This window comes from Motacilla alba, chromosome 10, assembly GCF_015832195.1.
Source record: "Motacilla alba alba isolate MOTALB_02 chromosome 10, Motacilla_alba_V1.0_pri, whole genome shotgun sequence".
Lineage (NCBI taxonomy): Eukaryota > Metazoa > Chordata > Aves > Passeriformes > Motacillidae > Motacilla > Motacilla alba.
In genome coordinates, this window is record NC_052025.1 from 7,625,314 (window position 1) to 7,643,746 (window position 18,433).

General features: G+C 38.3%; 1 protein-coding gene across 7 annotated transcripts in view; it reads left to right on the forward strand.

The window, feature by feature from the left end:
* The window catches only part of NEDD4 (NEDD4 E3 ubiquitin protein ligase), a 51,163-nt gene that overhangs the window by 2,105 nt on the left and 30,625 nt on the right, over positions 1-18,433 (forward strand). For 2 of the 7 annotated variants that reach the window (XM_038146858.1, XM_038146859.1), the window contains exon 1: positions 11,204-17,449. In XM_038146858.1, coding sequence (XP_038002786.1) covers positions 15,938-17,449 — 1,512 coding nt within the window. In that variant the 5' untranslated portion in view covers positions 11,204-15,937. The other 5 variants (XM_038146864.1, XM_038146861.1, XM_038146863.1 and 2 more) reach the window with 5 other exon arrangements.

The window sequence follows — 18,433 nt, forward strand, 5'->3', positions numbered from 1 at the left end:
GAAGGCAGGTGAGGAGAAGTTGGTGTAGTTGTTGGGGCAGTTAAATGCAGTATTAGTGTGGATTCCATCACAGCTCGGGTTAGGCATTTACAACAGATTTCTTTGTTAATGGTGTATTAATCACTTGGACTCAATAAAGGATTGCTAATATGATGTTGCTGACACAAAAACAAGCTGGGATAAAAAAGAATGTGTAATTGAGGTTTTTGTGTATGCAGTGGGTTCATGTATATGCTGTATGTAGGTATCCGAGTTGCAGTGCCTGAATCTAGCAGGTGCAGTTTTCCTTAATTTCTCTGGCTCAGTTTTTCTTCTGTAAAAGTATCCTGTCACCTACAGGACTTATGGCTTAGTTGAGTATTGAAATAATGAGCACTAGTAAGGTCAACGTGGAGAAAACAATAGCTCTGTATTCAGAGCAAGGTCTTAGCAGTAGAAAAGTAGATCTCAAATGGGATGGAAATAAGAATAACATGTTGCTTTTTATCATCCTAGTAACTTTTTTTAGAGGAGAAAGGAATGTGATAAAATGTACTTCCTTCTTCCCAGCAGGTCAGACTCCTGTTGGCTGCAGGTTCCTCGGAGCCATCCGCGGGGAGCGCTCCCTGCTGCAGACTCGGGCGTGGCCCGTGCTGTGGGAGCCCTGCCCGCTCCTGCCGTGCTCGGGTACAGCTTCCTTTGAGTGCAGGGGACGGGTTGGTTCACACCCACAGAGCAGACTGGCACAGCTGCTGCTGCTCCTCTTTGTCACGGCAGGGTTTTGGAACAGGGGCTTTCTCATACAAAACGTTCAAGTTGTTAAGATTTGGATTTCTGTAGGTTAATCACTTTGATCAAGTGTTTCTAACGAGGTATTCACTTCCATTTACTGTATTTTTGTGACAATTGACTGCAGTACTAAATACAATGTTTTCTAACAGTCATTGTGGAATGCTCCTTCAAAGACTGAAGGAAGAATTGTTGATAGCTAATGCACTGTTATTTCTCTGGTTGCAGAAGGAATTAATTTTTTTTCAGTGGTTTGCTGTGTTAAAAATATGATTTTTAGAGAGTTGTCTGGTAACTATTTCTGTTTTCTGTTATAATACCTGCTTGCACTGTAGGGCTTTGGAATGGCATTCAGTAAAACAATACTGATTGTCTATATACATGTCTTTCACAGTTTAATGTACAGATATCTGTGTGTCAGAGTTCCTACACTCCCAGCCTGAATCAAAAGACTTCTTATTTTGTTTAGCTCTTTTTATGTTGCCCAGATAACATTCTAAGTTAGGTAGGTTTTTAGATCTTTTGTTTCTATTATGTGGGGTTGCTTTCAGGGATGGAACTAGAAATGGGAACTTCTCACAGGCAAAAATACACTTCCTACGTGCAGGCATTTGCCATTTCAGCTTGCTCAGTCACTTGAGAACTGTCCTGTGTAGAAGAACGTTCTTGTTTACTGCAGGTTGCTTAAGATTTCTCATGGTATTTCATTCTGGAAAGCTTTAGATATATTATTATGTTCCTTTAGAGTCTGCTGCTGGAGTAGGTTGTTTATGGTTATTTAGCTTGTAGTTGGTGAACTGAATGTGTAGGATACATGGTTTGTCTTCTCAGCTTCTGCACGCCTTACCCCACAACTCTTCTCATATTGCTGTCTTTTGAAGGTGATGCTGATGAGTAGAAACATTTCAGACATGACTTCAGGGACTGGCATGGACTAATCTTCTTTTGGATTGCCTCTGACAAAACCAGTAATGTTGTTTGGCTTCTTTGTGCCTGAGCAGGTGCAGCCCAGCGCTTCCGTTCCTGTTCAAAGCCTGTGGTCTCCCCAGTGCCTCTGTACAAGGTGTATGCTGTATCTGACTGTTCTTACACAGGCTCTCCGACAGAAAAAATAGACATTCATGTCTCTGGACTTTAGAAGGGCTCCCAGTTTTTTCTAGGCTGTGAAGGACTTTACCATTGAAAGGCATGGCCTAGAATCCAACGTATCTGGATTAGTTGAGACTCATGTCGAAGTAGTGAAGCTTGATGGCTGGTAGTCTTGAGAGGTTTCCTGATTTTGTTTGGAGTTTGCTTGCATTTCTTTGATCAGCAGTGTAATTTGTGTAGATCTGGTGGTTTCCAGAAGCTATTTTACGTCCCTCTGTTTGTTTCGTGTTGTTTTTTTTTAAAGCCTTTCCTTTACACTGAAGTAATAAACACTGAGTGGGACTGTTATGGATACTAGGTTGCACATAGTGAATAAGTGTTTGGTTGGGGGGTTTTTCACTTTTTAAATTCTGTTGACAAGTTGGTAACTCCATTAGTGGACTTCTGTTGTCTTGAATCTCTTACTTGATTTGTAGCCAAATGCAGCTGTTAAATACAGTCTGTAGTAACAGCCAGCATTTCTTGATGGATGAAACTTTTGTATTTGTGAGCACAACATGCTCACATGGTACAATTAAATTCTTCTAGTGAATTATTGACACTGATCTGTAACTGGCAGGAGGAAGTTAATGTCTTTTATTATGTTTAAAAGGTCAAATAATGTAGTTTTGTAATAGGAATCTTTGTGAATCTAAAACTTTGCTTGTTTTGAAATAATTTCTTTCAAGAAAAATGGTTCAGCTCTCTTGGGTACTGTAGAGGGGACGGTGCTCTCTAGGTTGTGAAGCAATGGTCAGATGGGAAAGTCTCCTTCCCGTTTTCCATCTCCTGGTGAAATGAAGTGATGATGCTAAAAAGGACTTGCTATCATTTGGATGTCACATAACATGTATGGCTGCCTCACTTGAGAGGTCTGATTATTGCAGAAAGTACTTTTCTCCACCTGAGGCTCCCCATTCTTTGGGAAATGCTTTCTTTCAAATGAGTACTATATGCAGTCATGATATGAATTTTAAGAAAGCTTTAATATATAGTTCCTGATATTGCCAGAATCTTTAAAGCTGATGCTGCTCTACTGTTTTATTGTTGTAATAAGCTTTGGTGCTCTTATCTTGGCTTCAGTGGTAGTTGATTCTTGACCTATCTAACAGGAACAAAAGAATAACAGGATGTTATTGCCCAGAGGAATTGTTTACTACCAAGTGTTCTGTTAGACTACTCAGTCATTTTTGTATTGGCTTCCTCAAAAAAAACTATCTAGTAGTCCAGCAGATACTACCATTTTATGTTTTACATTAAATTAACCATCCTGACTTTGGCTATTGTCATCAACATGTCACCATTTCTTGATCTGTGTCTTTTTTCTCACCCTTTCTTCCTGCTGTCTATTGGGCTTCTATCACTAAGGCAGGACTCATTGTCCCAGTTGTCTTTGGTGTTATTTTCCTGTCATGTGAATTTGGAAAGGATGAGGTGAGAATGAACAGTTTGTTAATATCTGTCCTTTGTGATTATTGACTGTAAACGACTGTAAGCCAGGCAAGACCATGCAAGTCTTAAGGTTATGAACAAGTTTTAAACTGCTTATAAGGTTGAAATTTCTTTCCAAGTGCTGTTTTCGTGTCCAAAATGAACAGTTCAAGAATGCCTTATCCTAATGTGTATTCATTGAACATAGGTAATTTCATAGTGACTTTTGTGGAATGAAACTGTCTTCTTCTGCAAGTGCCACTTTATTAGTTTGCCACTTGCTTTGCTACTCTGAGAACACATTTTACAACTATTTTAAGGCATACATAAAAAGGATTTCTGTTTTATCTGTTCCAAGAATCACAAGCTGGAAAGCATTGCCTTTAAAGCTTTAAGTTACTGATTGTCAACATACTGGCTCAGAAACCTTTTATTTCATCCCTTGTTACACAGTATCTGTTAGTAAATAGATTAATTATTAGAGCCGGTGAAAAGGGTGTGGTTTAGTAGTCCAGCTATTTTGACTAGCATATTGAACATGTACTATAGAATATACTAATATGATTAACAATTAAGTAATGCTAAAAGCAATGCTAAAAGCTGGAAGTTGATAATAAGATAACTATCTTGCTGACTCAGCTCGGAAAAGGATGTTTTGTCTCACTTAATCAGACCAAGACGTTTTGAATAGTTTGGTCTCTGTAATATGTCTTAGCCTTATTCCCCTTCCCCATAGCTTTAAAATACTATGTAACCCCTAAAAACAATTTAAGTTTTAATTTGTTGGGAGCAGCCTAACTGATACAGATTGTGTGCAGCCACTCCCTGGCAGATTCAGTAGTTTTAACAATTTTTTTTTTCTATTTCTATTAGCTGTTTTTACCTGATTCATATTGGGTTACTTACATTCTCGGAGGGAACAGCTTAACAGTTCAGTTTTGACATTATTGTATTTTTTTGGTTTTGTTTTTCTGCCTCCAGCCTCTGGAATGGCTGGCAGTCAGAAGTTGTCAAAAGAAGCTGAGCGTCCTTGTTCCATCTGTACAAACAATCCCTGTGCAAGGCTGTGCCCAGAGCTGCTGCCTTTGATGAGCTGTTGTGTGCATGTCTGTGTTACAGAGAGCTGGGCACGCGGGCACTAAAACTGGACAACTCCCTGTGTGTGCAAAGCAGCAGAGGATGCTCAGTTTCTTTAGCTGTACAGACAGAATAAATTCAGTTTGACCCATTCAGGTTAATGTCAGACTGCAGAAGCTTGGGTAGACATTTATATCCAGGAGGAGACTCTTGAGGAGATAAACTGGTCTGAGAGAGCAGTCTCTTAGATAAACTGCAGTGCTGCTAGGCATTGCTGGTGTGTTCCTGCTTACTGGCTAGGTCCCTGTCCCCTCCTCTGCCCCCAGAACCACTTGAAGCACGGCAGTGGTGTAAAAGAGTGGCAAGGCAAGCTTGAGAGTGTCCATAGTCAATATGGAGGAGTAAAGGTACAGGCTGCAGCCTGGGTATTTTTTGGACTACAAAAACACTCGTGTTGCAGATGCCTGTGGATCTACAGGAGTTACTGATCCACAGTTTCTTGTATGTGGCTATGAAGGAGACAAATAAGGATCTCCTGAGCAAAGGTGAATGAAGAGGATGAGGTTCAAAATTGCCTTTCAAACCATGAAATTTTGATTTTGAATCTGTTCCCGGTGGGTGCCAGAATCAAGTATCTGATGCTTTGTCTCCATGCAGAGCTTGCATGGCCTAATTTTTGTCTGCATGAAATGAGCTTCAAAAGGTCCTGGAGTTCTTTGGCTGTTCACTGCTTTGTGGGATGAGCGTGCTTGTGGCAGCTTTTTTGAGCTGTGGCAGCAGTTGCTTGGTAAGTCTGCCATCAGTGAGTGAAGAGGAAAGGGGGGTAGGGTCACAGCGCTGCCCGGTATCCTGTCGGCAGGCTTTGTCTCTTCAGGATGTGCAGGGTCATGGCATAATGGCTCCTTCCAGTGTCAGGCCCTTCTGCCTGGGTTTAGATCAAGCTGTCTGAATTCCCCCTGATGTTCATTGCACACTGGCCTGACCAGAGAATGGGGAACCTCGTATGTTGCAATGATGTATTGCCCTCGCATGTTAGCATGGGTTTTTTCCTGGAGCTTCTAGTCGCTGTAGCTTGAGAAAGGTGACACTGAAGGGTCCACTTCTTCCTATCAATTTAAAAAAACCAAAAAGGGGTGTGGTGGCTTTTGGCAGTGAGAGTGGTTAGTTGAAAAAGTGAAAGTGAAAATGGAGATCTGTTGGGAAGATTGTTGTGAACAATTCTGGAATTTTTTTAAACTGTTTCTGTTAATCTAGAAAAGGTATTTCTGTGGGGCATACCTTTTCATACCTTCACGGTGGTTTGGTTAGTTGTTCTGCTCAGCTAACTAAAATGCTGTAGCTGTCCTAGTTTGGCACTGACCCCAAATAAATAATAATAACCTTTCTTTCAGCAAGGCATGTTTCAATCAACCTTCAGCATGCCAGCATTGGGTTTATGGCTTCTGGTTTCCTGAGGCTATGTGCAAAGCATTTTGTCTTTCTGTAAAATAGCTTTCATATCTCTATTATGATACAAGTAAACAAACCATGTGATTAAGCCAACTTTAAAATCTCAGGAGCATGGATCCTATTCTGGGATCTCCCCTGTGTGGACTACACTGATGCACTATTAAGCCTGACTCTGGGATGCCTGTGCCCAAAAGCATCTAATTGTCTTTGCTTTTCTCATGCTTGAATAACGGAGCAAATCTCGTGGTCTAAGCAACTGAATGCAGAGACAAGAAAACCTATTTGTCTTTTAGGGCTGTGTTTCCCTCATCAGCATCGGCTCTCGGTCTTCTTCTGAAAGGAGAAAGTGGGGTTGTTTGTCCAGCTGATTACTGTCAGTTGGGTCCCATGGGCTGTGACTGAGGACCATCCTCCTGTTGGAAGGGTGGTCAGGGTGCTCTGGGTGCGGTGCAGAGGCGCTCAGGGAAAGGAGAAAGGCACACACAGGACTCTTGAATCGTCACAGAAACTCACTGATGTTGAATGTGACTGAAGCCAAGTAATTGGTAGAAGATAAATTGGACATTGTTTTAGAATGTTTTAGATGGGTGGATATGTTAGGATATTTGTTAGATATAAAAATGTTAATAAATAACTCTTCTTAATTTGATGCCGACATAGTTTTTTATTTATGTTTTCTTTAATTGGGTCAGTTCTGTTGTTGTCATAAAACACATGATAATGTTATGTACCTTAAAAGCCTGGTCATGACTAAGGGTTTTGAAAGCTTATTGGTCAGTGCTGGGAGGAGTTGTCTGTTGGTCTTCCTTTCCTGAACTCTTAGAGTTTCTAGTAGGAGACAATTTCCTTTGAGGTGAGGGCTGAAGATAGACTTGTGACTTGGCTGGAATTGACTTGGACAATTGATTGTTTTGTCAGTGGGTGGACATTGTAGATGTTCATCTCAGTTCCCAGGCAATCACCTCTAACTGTAGCGGGTGGGAGAAACTTGCTTACTTTTTTATTATTTTATTTGTATTTAGTGGTCTGTTCTCAGTTGTACATTTTTAGCCAGTAGTTCCTGACTCAGTATTAGGATGCAGTTTTCTCCACTAGCTCTAAGAACCATTCCGCTTGGGGTTGGTTAGGGAGTCGAGCCCTGTGGTTATATAGGAGACCAATGATAAAGCATTCGTAGTGCTTGCTAGGAGTCTCCTTTAGAAAGCACTTTCAATAGTATGTGGAATTCAGAAAGGCCCCAGGGAGAACATCTACTGCTTCACCCATTGCTCTTGTATCTGTTTAACTCCTTAACCTAGATTGGATCAGCTTTCCTCACAAGTGTCTCTGGCCCACCATCTCCTACAAACAGCCCTTCATCTGGAAAGCTTTTTGCTTTCCAGAGAAACAATAATCATTTGTCTTCCTTCTCTGATACAGTCACAGCTGTTGGGAATTTTTTTTCTCCCCTCTTGAATTCAGTTCCTTATCAGATGAGCCATGTAGGACTGTGAAGCTGTATTAATTAACAAGAGAAGTGCAATTACTTATGTCACTCCTGTGAAGCTAATTTGTGTGATGTGTAATTAGAATATTTTTTTTGTTTCTTAAGAAACTCATACCCTGCTGGCAGGTCATATCAGTAATCTTGATATTTTAAGTATGACCTCTCTGTGCTGTTTACTAAAAATAGATGCAAGAATTTTTTTTGTTCTTACATTTCTTTCCAGAGTTTATTACTGCTTTATAAATCTATTTTGATAAATTTGATACCCTTTTCATTCTTCCAAGGAAATGGATATCGTCAGAGTCTATTTCCCTCCCTCTGATGCATGCCAAGATACCATTAGGTGAAAACTTCTGTGGTCCATGCAGATTTCTCTGAATGTTACTGATAGGGCTATTTGTGTCAGACAGAGTAACTGCATCATTTAGTCTGTAATTTTCAGTGTGAATTCAAAATTATGCCCATAATTTCTTTTAGCTTTATTAATTGAAAATATACCTGAAAAAGAAATTGGAATGCCTCTTGAATGTTACTTTGTTTTTAAGGAGAACACGCGAATTGTCCGAGTGAAGGTCATAGCTGGAATTGGCCTGGCCAAGAAGGATATCTTAGGAGCCAGGTAAGAATATGTTGTTAATGTATTAAGGGACAGCTGCTTCTTTATTTTCCTTCTACAGCTCTTTAGTTCTCAGTAAATTCTTCTGTGCCTCTTGAAAAAAGGATCTGAACTCCTTCAACTGGCAACTTTATAAAACTATTAGAGACTATATAAATATAAAGATATCTGCTTTCATGTCCAAGAGTGGCTTGGACAGATCTTAAGTGTTGGCAAAACAAAGTAGAGGAATGTTTTATTCTCTGCATGATAAAGTAGCTCTGCCATGGAGGACAGATCTGTGACTGTGCTTCACTTCAGGTAGGCTGCAGCTAAAATAACTACAGTTAAAATAAGCAGAATTTAATTGTACTCAGAGTTCTCATCTGTGCTTGAAAGATTTGGAATGAGCACAGTACTAAACACTGGTGGCTATAAGACTGTTTCAGCTCAAATTATGTGCAGTGGCTTAAAATTTAGCAAAGGAATGATCAGACTTGTGAGTTGGTAATTGAAATGCTTTTAGGATCTTTTAGAGTTGGCAAGTGGCAGAATGCATTTTGTGCTAAAGCCACTTGTGCTTCTGGCCTTTGTACCAAAGGGTCTAGAAAAGTATTGATGGGTTTAGTACAAGTTCTGCTGTCAGCCGCTTTGGCATATGTGCAGGAATGTTGTTATTTTAGCACAAAATGTGTGTGTGACATCAGTTTAGCAATAGAAAAAATTCTCTTGTGAAATAAGCTAGGCAGTCTGCCTTAAATTTTTGTTCACGTTCAATTTTTTTTTTTTTTTACTTCAAGCAAAAATAGATCAGTTTTTCTCATCATAACTTAAGTATGTGAAAACCATGTGCTCTTTTACTGTGTGGCAGACAGTCTTGGTCACCTTTTGTTACTACTCTGAGCAATTGAGTGTTTTGATTGTTCATGAAAAGTAGATATTCATATAATATGTTGGGTTTTAGTCCCACAGGAAAGGAAAAGGCAGTAGGACATTTTAAGCAGTAATATTGGGACATCTTAATTAACAGAAAAATTCAGGTTAAACTCAAACTCTGTCAAAATGATAGAACATTTAGTAAAATTGTTGCATGTTTGAGGAAGTACCTCAAATTCCAGGTGTTCTTAAGTGTTAAGATACTTAATACTTCAAGATTTTTCAGTCACAACTGATGTTTTTCATGCTTGTCTTGTTGAAATGTGAGAGGATTTATTGAATCTATTCTCCTGAAATAACTATGAAAGAGGACAGAGAGTCAAATTGTACTTATACACAGAATGGCACAGCTGATATGATCTTTATCACTACTAGTGTTTATATTAGTTTTATCTCTAAAACTGTGCAGGAAATGATTGTAATTACAAATGTCTGTGGTATTTGTAAAGTAATTGTAACCCCCTGATTACATAACTGCTATTAATTTAAGCCTTTCAAAACTTGCCTGCTGATAATGGTGACCAAAAAGGGCATAGAGCAGCATACTACTTGTTTGGTTTTTTTCCCTACCAGTGACCCATATGTGAAAGTGACATTGTATGATCCAGTGAATGGAGCCCTTACCAGTATTCAGACAAAAACTATTAGAAAGGTTAGTCATCTTATCTGTGTGGGTGTGGTGGGGTTTGTTTGGGGTTTCTGGTATTGTGTTGAGGTTTTTTTACAACAGACTCCAGAGGAAAAGTTAAAGCTGTAGGAAATACGAGAATTCATGTCTTTGAGTGAATGGACGTGTGGAAAGGAGTGTTCCACGGTCTGCTCAGTTTCTCTGTGGCATTATTGTGGTATTTTCCCTTCAAAAATTTTATTGAAAGGTAGAGGAAAAACTGAGGAATATAAGGTAAGTACTGATTGAAAACTACATCATTAATGGAAGTACTGGATAGTTGTGATTTTTCAGAGATCTTTAATGATATAAGAACCTTTCTTGTTGTACAACTTTTTATCTTTTTATGTTAAAAACACAAACCCAGTTTGTTCTGTTTAAACATCAAATTGCACCACTCACCTGAATCATGATACTACTTGTTTTTCTAGAATACATGCAGGAAAAAGTCAGTACTACTAACTCAGTTTAACTACAAATGAAGAACTGTAACTACAAATGAAGAACTGTATGTATGAGAGGGAAAGCACTCTTCCAAATTGTAGTGCTCAGATACTGGCTCTGATTTATGTTATGAGATCACTCATGCGCTTTTCCTTCCATTTTGAGAATTGTTACATTAAACTCTCTTTGTAGCTAAACTATCTGTAGTATTTTTTAAAATAATCACAGTTCAAAGGTGAGCTTAGCTGAGTGAGTTATGCTGTGTTTGGCCCATCTGTGCCAGGTCTGTGTAGTTTATATTGTTCAGAGATTTGGCATTTGGTAAGAGCTTGCATGTAAGTAATGTGGGTGTTGAACTGAGAGGGAGGCAGTGATTATTACTGAAGGGACTTACTCTAAATTAATTATTTTCAAGTGTCTCATGCACCTTCTCTGCATTCATGGCATGGCCAATAGCTCACAATACCTGCATAAATAGTCTCCATTCTGCACTGCATTAAACAGTACAAGACTCCTTTGACTTTTACCAGCAATAACAAGGTTAAAAGTACTTTTTTCTTAAGTAGATTGTTACATGGAATAAAATGTGTAGTACATCAAAAATTGTGAACACTTGTACAGAATTATCAGTATAACTAATGCTCTCTTCTTTTTTTTTCATTCCTCCGCACATAGTCCTTAAACCCAAAATGGAATGAAGAACTCTTATTTAGAGTAAGTGATTTTGTTTATGGCCTTATTACATGTTGGATATATTACACATTGGGAAAAACTACTCACTACTCTCCCCACTTCAGAATTCTTCCCTAATTCAGAAATAACTCTACAATTAATGTTCTAAAAGGCTCACAAACTGCTTTCCTTAGAAATATGTTAACTGTGGGACAAATGTCAGATTTTCAGTCTTGGTGTTGCCTTCTTTATTCTGTGAATGTTTAAAAGCATGTGCATGAGTTTAGAAACAGTTTGGGGTAGTACCAGTTATGGCTTATTGGTTCTAGTAGAAATGCATTGCACAGTAGAATGGCAGCAGGGTATAAATTTGCTGTTTAATCAAGACCTTTGGTATTTTTTTCCTCCTGCATAAACACAGTGATTTTGCTGAAGACAAGTGCTGGAATTCAGTACATATGTTAATTATCACTGTGCTTCTTTTTCTTAGGTTAATCCTCAGAAACACAGACTCCTTTTTGAAGTATTTGATGAAAACCGTTTGGTAGGTCTTCTCGTGTTAATTTTGCAGTGTATTAAAGACTTGAATGAAAGCAAGTCCGTCAGGATTCAGTGTGGATAAAAAACCCACTCCAAACAACCTTAATTTCTACAATGAAACTTAAAGCTAAAGGCAGACCTGATTATTTATCTGACATTACCACACTCCTGAAGCTCTGAAGGAGTTACATTATTACTGTAAACTTATAATGTGCATTAACTCATGGAAGCATTCTTCTTTCATAGTGTTGTTCACATGACAGGACCAAGTTCTTTGGTGATATTGAAAGCTCTGCATTGGATGTTTATTTTTCCCTACAAACAAAGCAGTATTGAGATGTGGTGTGAGAAGCTTCTTCAGTGTGTGAGGAGTAGCATCAAAGAAAGCATAGATGCATTTTCTTTGGAAAGCTCAAGAAGTGAACAATGGATTGTGTTCTTGTAGATAGGTGTCACTCTGAATGGCAGGTCACTGGTGAGATAGAGCTAGCTTGTGCTTTTATCTCAGTGAAATCAAAATTCCTCCTCTGACTCAAGCTCTCATTTTGTGTCCCGATGTCTGATTACCTGTCTTTGTTTGTGTGTTTCATTGTAAGTAAGCTTGTAGCAGTACAGTCATGACACTTGCATCTGTTTCACTGATGTTCCTTGTCACTACCATAGATACCTTTCCCTTCTGCAGGAGTTTGGAGCTAATGGGAGGGATTGAGTGCACTTGCAGGCCAAGCATAGTTTCATTCCAAAGAAAGGATCTCTTTGTGCTTTGTGCTTGAGGAGTGTGTTGGCCTTGAAAAACATTTTTTCCTAAAATGCATGTGTTCAGTAAACCATTGTATCTTCTGTGAAGGTGCTGCCCTTCTGAGGTTGGGAAGAATGAAAATGTGTATAAATATAAGTACAAACTGCCTAGAATAATGAGATTTAAGAAGGAGGAGGTTTATTTCTTCATTATAGGCATTACACAGTCCTCAGACCATTTACTACTTAACTGATGATATTACCTGTCCCAAGTATTCAAAATATGGCGTCTCTTTGATTAATTTAAAAGCAGTATTAAAGGCAATCACAAGCACTTGTCCCTACATGGGAGGTTAAATGTGGTTTTTCAGGATGCCTAGATATTCATCTGCATGTAGTATTATGGGCTAGAGCATATTCCTTATGAGTCAAAGTACTCTGTCCGTTGCATGTCTCGTTAGAGCATTGCTGCCACCACCTGGAAGCCACGAGGCATGATTAGAAAGTAGGATTCCTGATTTTTTGGGGGGAGAAGGCCAGTGTTTTCTTTGTGTTTTCCAGTAGAACTCCTTCACATTCTTTCTCTAATCTAAATATATAAGTTGTTTGATCTGTTTGCTTATGGAGAGGAACCAGTTAAATATTTTGTTGGTATTAACTGGGAAATGGTGCTTTGTTTCCCATGCATGATTATATTTAGAGATGCAAGTGTCATGACCTCATCAGTCACTCTATAGTTCTGTAATAAGATCCCTATATTTTTCATGGTTGCCATCTCACTTGGTGAATGGAACAGCCCATCTTCCTATTTCTCCTTAGCTTGCTCTCAGAAACTGTTTTTATCCCAGACATCTTGGGTTGTTTTAAGTAAGACAAATTGTTGCCTTAGCTATGATTGTTATTTAGTGTTGACAAGCTCCCCCACTTCTATTAATTCATCCTCACATGTCAAAAATCAGAGGGCCCTTGCTAAGTAGCTATGATCAAAAGGTGTTTCATCTTCTGTTATTTTCAGTGTTCTTTAATCTACCTATTGGATGACTGTTTAAAGTCTAAATGTGAGCAGTCTGGTAAAACGGAAATATTCTCATATTTGTGTCCTCCCAGTGGTTAATTTCCTCTTTACAAAATTTTCTCTGAAGTGCTTTTATTCCCTTTAACTTTTAGGGATAAATGGAAGCCAGAAATACCTGCTTGTTTTTAAAAAATGTGTGTTCTTGAATATCAGCCTCAAAACGTCTCTTCAGAGTTTAGGTTAAATTTCAGGTCTTGCTGCATTGTTTATATTGCCAGTAGTCAGAGTTTTGAAATCTTCTTGTAATAGCTTTAGAACTTCTCAAAAAATCACTTGTCTTGGATTTGCTAAAGGAGTGCGAAATCAAGTTTGTTCTTCTGACTTGCAAACCCTTGGTAGGAAAAAGAGCTTGAGTGGTTTGCAGAGTCTTTAATTATGGTTGTCTTTAAAAACACACTAGAAAAATGTCAATAAGAACATTGAGATCATTTAGGAGATGAATCAGTGAAGAGACCACACCTCTTGCTGTCTTACAGTACCTTGCCACAATTCAAGTATATTGCAAACTAAGTGCCTAAATCTGTTATTGATACTGAAGAAATCAGTGATATTAAGCTTTGAATGGATCTATTGGTATAGTTAAAAACCACTAACTTTTACTTTATTTTTATGCCAACTCTAATTCAGAAACATTGAATTTAACACTTTAAAAGCCATTTTAGATTGCCTGAGAAAGCTGTAGTTGGCTGGCAATACCTAGACAGGTATAGCTAAGGAAAAGAGACAAGACAAGAAATTTTTCTGGAATCTTAAGCCTTAAGTTACCAAATTATGTCAGTTTATTGTTTTCTTAGGATTTTTTAGTAAAATTGAACAAAACATTTCAGATCATCCACTGGGGGAGAAAGTAATGCTTTTAGTAAAAGAGACCAGCACCTCCAATGGTTGCATTTCACATCACACCAACATGTTACAAACTGTGCCACTAATATGTTTGTTCTTGGGGAGAGAAGCAGCCTTAAGAAATGCATTTTTTACATTTTGCTCATATATCTTAGGGTCACTTGCTGACGTTTTTGGTTTGTGTTTTGTTTGGTTGGTTTTATGGGTATTTTTTACTGTATTGCTTGCAGTACAAACATAACTTTTTGAAACTGACCAAAAGAACCTCTCATGTTATTTTCCTTTCCTCTTCTCTCCCCATCCCAGTCCCCACCAACATATAACTTTAGAAGAAGTCCTGTTGGTTATAATGAAATAAATGAAGTGTTGTATTTGTTGGCTTTTTATGAATAAGCTAGTATTCATTTATTGCTGCATTCTAATAATGGAATTCAGGTAATGGAGGTTAAGTAAGCCCTGGAGTATAATTAGAAAACAAATTTGTTGCTTGCAAACAAGGTACTGTGAATTTGATTCTTGGCTCTTTTTTGGGAAGGAGGTATAAATGTTAATTTTACTGCCTTCTAGCTTAAAATACAGTAAAGGTTAAATAAATATGAAGCAGAAAAAACTCCTAGTAGTATGACCTATAAAAGTATAAATGGCCTAGTGTTCTCTTCTGTTTGTACTCTTTCAGCAGCATTAAGTAATTTCATGTTAGTGCAGTAGCATTCAGTACTGCATCATATATGGCTTATGTATTCAAAAGTACATTCATAGCCAAATGTTGGTGTTTTTCAAAACAAAATCCACAACAGAAATCCCACTTAACAGCAAGATTCAAGACTTTTGTCTTTCATCAAAAGTCCCACTAGGTGCCAGCAAAGGACCTCTACAGATTATATGAACCAGAAACATTTGTAGGAATTCTCAATCCCTTTGCTCTTGGAAGAATTGACAGTATATTAGCTTCTTGACATGCTGACCATTTTATAATAAAAAAAATGAAAATTAAAAAAATAATTCATTATGAATCTGTGAGGCAGTTTGCATGTAATGACACAGAATAGTTTTCTTCTGTAATTCTGTTTGGACAGAGAAAAAGCATTACCATACTTAGTTCAGTGTTCTAAAGTTTGTGTAGCTGGTCACATATCTGCAAATCACATTGAACTGTAATGAATGTGTCCTTACTCTGGGCTTCCAGCAAATAAGATGAGGTAGTTTGATTTGTAAGAATAATTTTGTTTCTTTCTACCTTTAACAGCTGTAGTTAGAAAAGGTCAAACTAGAAATAAAAACAAATTATTAACCAGCAAAACTTTTTTTGGCTCCTTTTCAATTGCACCTCATTTAAAATTATGAATTAATAAGCACAGAGGGTTCTACTATGTGCAAATCTGTAGAAAGCGACTGCTTAGCAACATGTGGATTGCAAGATAATGCCAGATTGCTTTCAAGTTTTATTTAAATAGTGCAGAAAAACATTTTCTTAAGGGAGAGGAGGCTTATTTCACTAGTTTGTGCATAATTCAGACCTCAGCAGTTTGCTAGCATGGTTACTATTTGGAAATTCAATCCTGGACTTGATACTCAATTATATGGGACTTCATTCCTACCAACTTCCTGTAATTCTAAACCTATGGGTAAAAATATTAGTAGTCATACGCTGCTGAGGAAAGTACGGACACATTGACTCAGCTCGTGCAGCCGCAGCATTGCTGTTTGCAGCTTGGAAGTTCTGGAAGCCTATTATAGAATTCATTTATGCAAATTCCAGAAGGTGTAATTGGAACAAGGTCAGTAGTGTTTGCCAGTGTGTCGCAGCTGAGGTCCTTGGAACATAAGTGCTTTTTAAATGAAGGCTTTCTGACTGCAAGCAATCAACGACGGTCCAGAAACTACAGTTCAAGGAATGGCTGACTTATTTTGAGAGGTACTTTCTTTTAAAATGCTAGTATCTTGTAGAAATTAGGACAAAGACTGCAACTTTTATGGGCTTTTACTGTTGCAGTGTACCAGCTCTGGGTTCTGTGCAGCTGCCTGTAGCCTTTCTGCTGAAGGATCTTTGTGGGTTTCATTTGCTAACATGCGTGGAAATGAGAACAAATGGCACGACGGTTAAGATTGCATTTTGCTACCCAAAGAAGCAACACAGACCCATTATCAGAAACCTCTGAAGATTTTTTGGATAGTAATAATTGTATGTACTTCCAAAAATCGCAGAGTTCTGCACCTAGCTTTACACAAGTGAAACTAATTCCTAGACAAGCTGCTTATGCACCTGTAGTGCAACAAGTAATTAATCAAGAGAAAAGCACAACTATTTCTTCACTGCAGATAAAAAAGAGCAGTTCACTGCACATTTCCTTGCAGTCTAGGAAGCAGAGTGGATGTTCTAGGTTTGGTGATGCCGTGGCTGCTGGTGAAGACACTTCATTCATTGGTATTGGTAACGAAGGGAGCTGTGGCGCTGGAGCTGTGTCTGACCATCGATCTAATGACAGCCTTCTGAGCAGTGCTGCTCTGGGCAGAGGCAGCCTCAGCAGCATTGCAGCAAGTGACAGTGGCTCGTTCAGCAGTGCTGGCAGTGACTACGGATCATGTGCAAGTACCACAAGTGATGGAGGTTCATATACTAACAGTATCATCAGTGACAGTGGCAGTGGCACTCTTTGGACAAGTGACAGTACTTTCTGTAGTAGCGTTGCACATGGTGACTCTTCATATAGAAGCACTGGAAACAAATGTCATCCCTCCAGGAGCAACTCATCTCAGGAAACACTGTACAGAAGTAATACTACTTTTGACCAAGATGCTTTGTCAGTGAGGAAGAAAACTAAAATTCCATTGCGACGTTGTTCATCACTGGTTATTTTTCCTAGGAGTCCTTCCAGTACTCCTCCAGCTTCTCCAGTAAGCTCAGGTCAGCTACCACACAGAGGCACCTATCAAACATCTCATAAATTAGTTATTTCTCCTAGTGAGCTGGCACAAAAGGAAGATCAGACCATTTCCAAGGGATTCCTTTCAACAGCAGTCAATGGACTTAGACTGTCTAAAACAGTTTGCTCCTCTGGTGAGGTCAGAGACATCCGACCGCTTTATTTGAATGCATCATTACAGGACAAAAGTCAAATTCTAAATGGTCCTCAGCAGGCAACTTGTGAAGAAGTACCTGATGGCTTCTCATGTGTTTCAGTTCATCTTACACAGAGAGCATTTGCATCGAGCAGTGAAATGGTTAATGGCTCTTGCAGTCCAGAGTTAAATCTGAACTCTGGTACAAAATACCCTCATTTAAAACTGGAACGTAGCACATCTGCATGTCTGCCCTCAAAAACAGATTCAGAATATCAGATTAATATAAATGAGCTAGGAAGACCGAATGCACAGATGAGCAAAACTCCCCATACTTTGCAAAGAAGTGTTTCCTTGGAAGGATCACGTCAAAAAGTTTCTTGCTGCTTATCCAGCCTTAAATACAAGAGTCATAGTGCGAGGACGTCTCAGTTGCACATACAGTTCAAAGCTGGGAATGAAGGAAAAACAACTGGTGTTAGGAAAAGATATGGAACCTCTAAAAGGGAAATGTCTAGCACTTTGTGGAGGCCCCATAAGGTGAGTGTTGTGGTTTGTAGAAAAATGTGATGGTATCTTAGGGTTGAAGTTTAGCTGGAAAGTAGTAAAAGCTTACAACCGAGACTTAAACACAGTGATTTCAGAGTTTCCTAATGGTGTCAAATTGTCACCATTAGGAAGTTAATTTTTTAATTATCTGTAACATTTGGGTTTTAGATTAGTTTCTTAGAATATGGGGCATACATTAGCATAGGTGAATAGGTGTTGCTGTGAAATAAGTGTATTTAATAGATTTTAAACAATAGTTTGCTGTTTACATGAGCTCAGAGGGATTTTCTTGTCTAGTTATCGAGACATGGGAGTCATTTAAACTTCAGATTAAATTTTGTAGTTATAGACACCTAACTTTTCAGTAAATTAATTGTAGTTACTGAACTTGTTTGTATATAAAATGGGTAAAAATGAGTGATCTTTTAGTTTTATTTCAGATGGGCTTTATTTTACAGAACAGTTTGTTGTATTTAGAATTAAAGATAAGTCCTATTTGAGCAGAGAAACTGTAAATACCATTTGTTTCTGTATACACCCTGAACCACAGGAATTTTCAGTTTCCTCTCGCTCTTTTTTTCCTTCTTCCAACTACTATTTCAGCCTGAGCGGTACTGAGTAATTTAATACCTCTTCCAACAACATTGCTGTTCAAATTACAGTACTTGGGTCTAGAAGGCTTATATTAAATATACTTTTTTTTTGTAATGAAATTCATGTCCAGCTAAACTGCAAAGGTGCCTACTCTTATTAACTCATAAGGCAGTTAGTAAAGCATAGGCCACATGGAAGGTAGATTTTAAACCTTGTTTAAATAACATTGTGAGGACTTGAATTGATCTGAATATTTTTAGTTGTGAATGCTGATAAAAGTGCAGCAATTGATGGTTACTAAAATTGTTTTAAGAACTCATTCTCACTGATTTGACATTACTACCATGTAACTAATATGTTTGTTTAAGCAAAGGGCTTTTT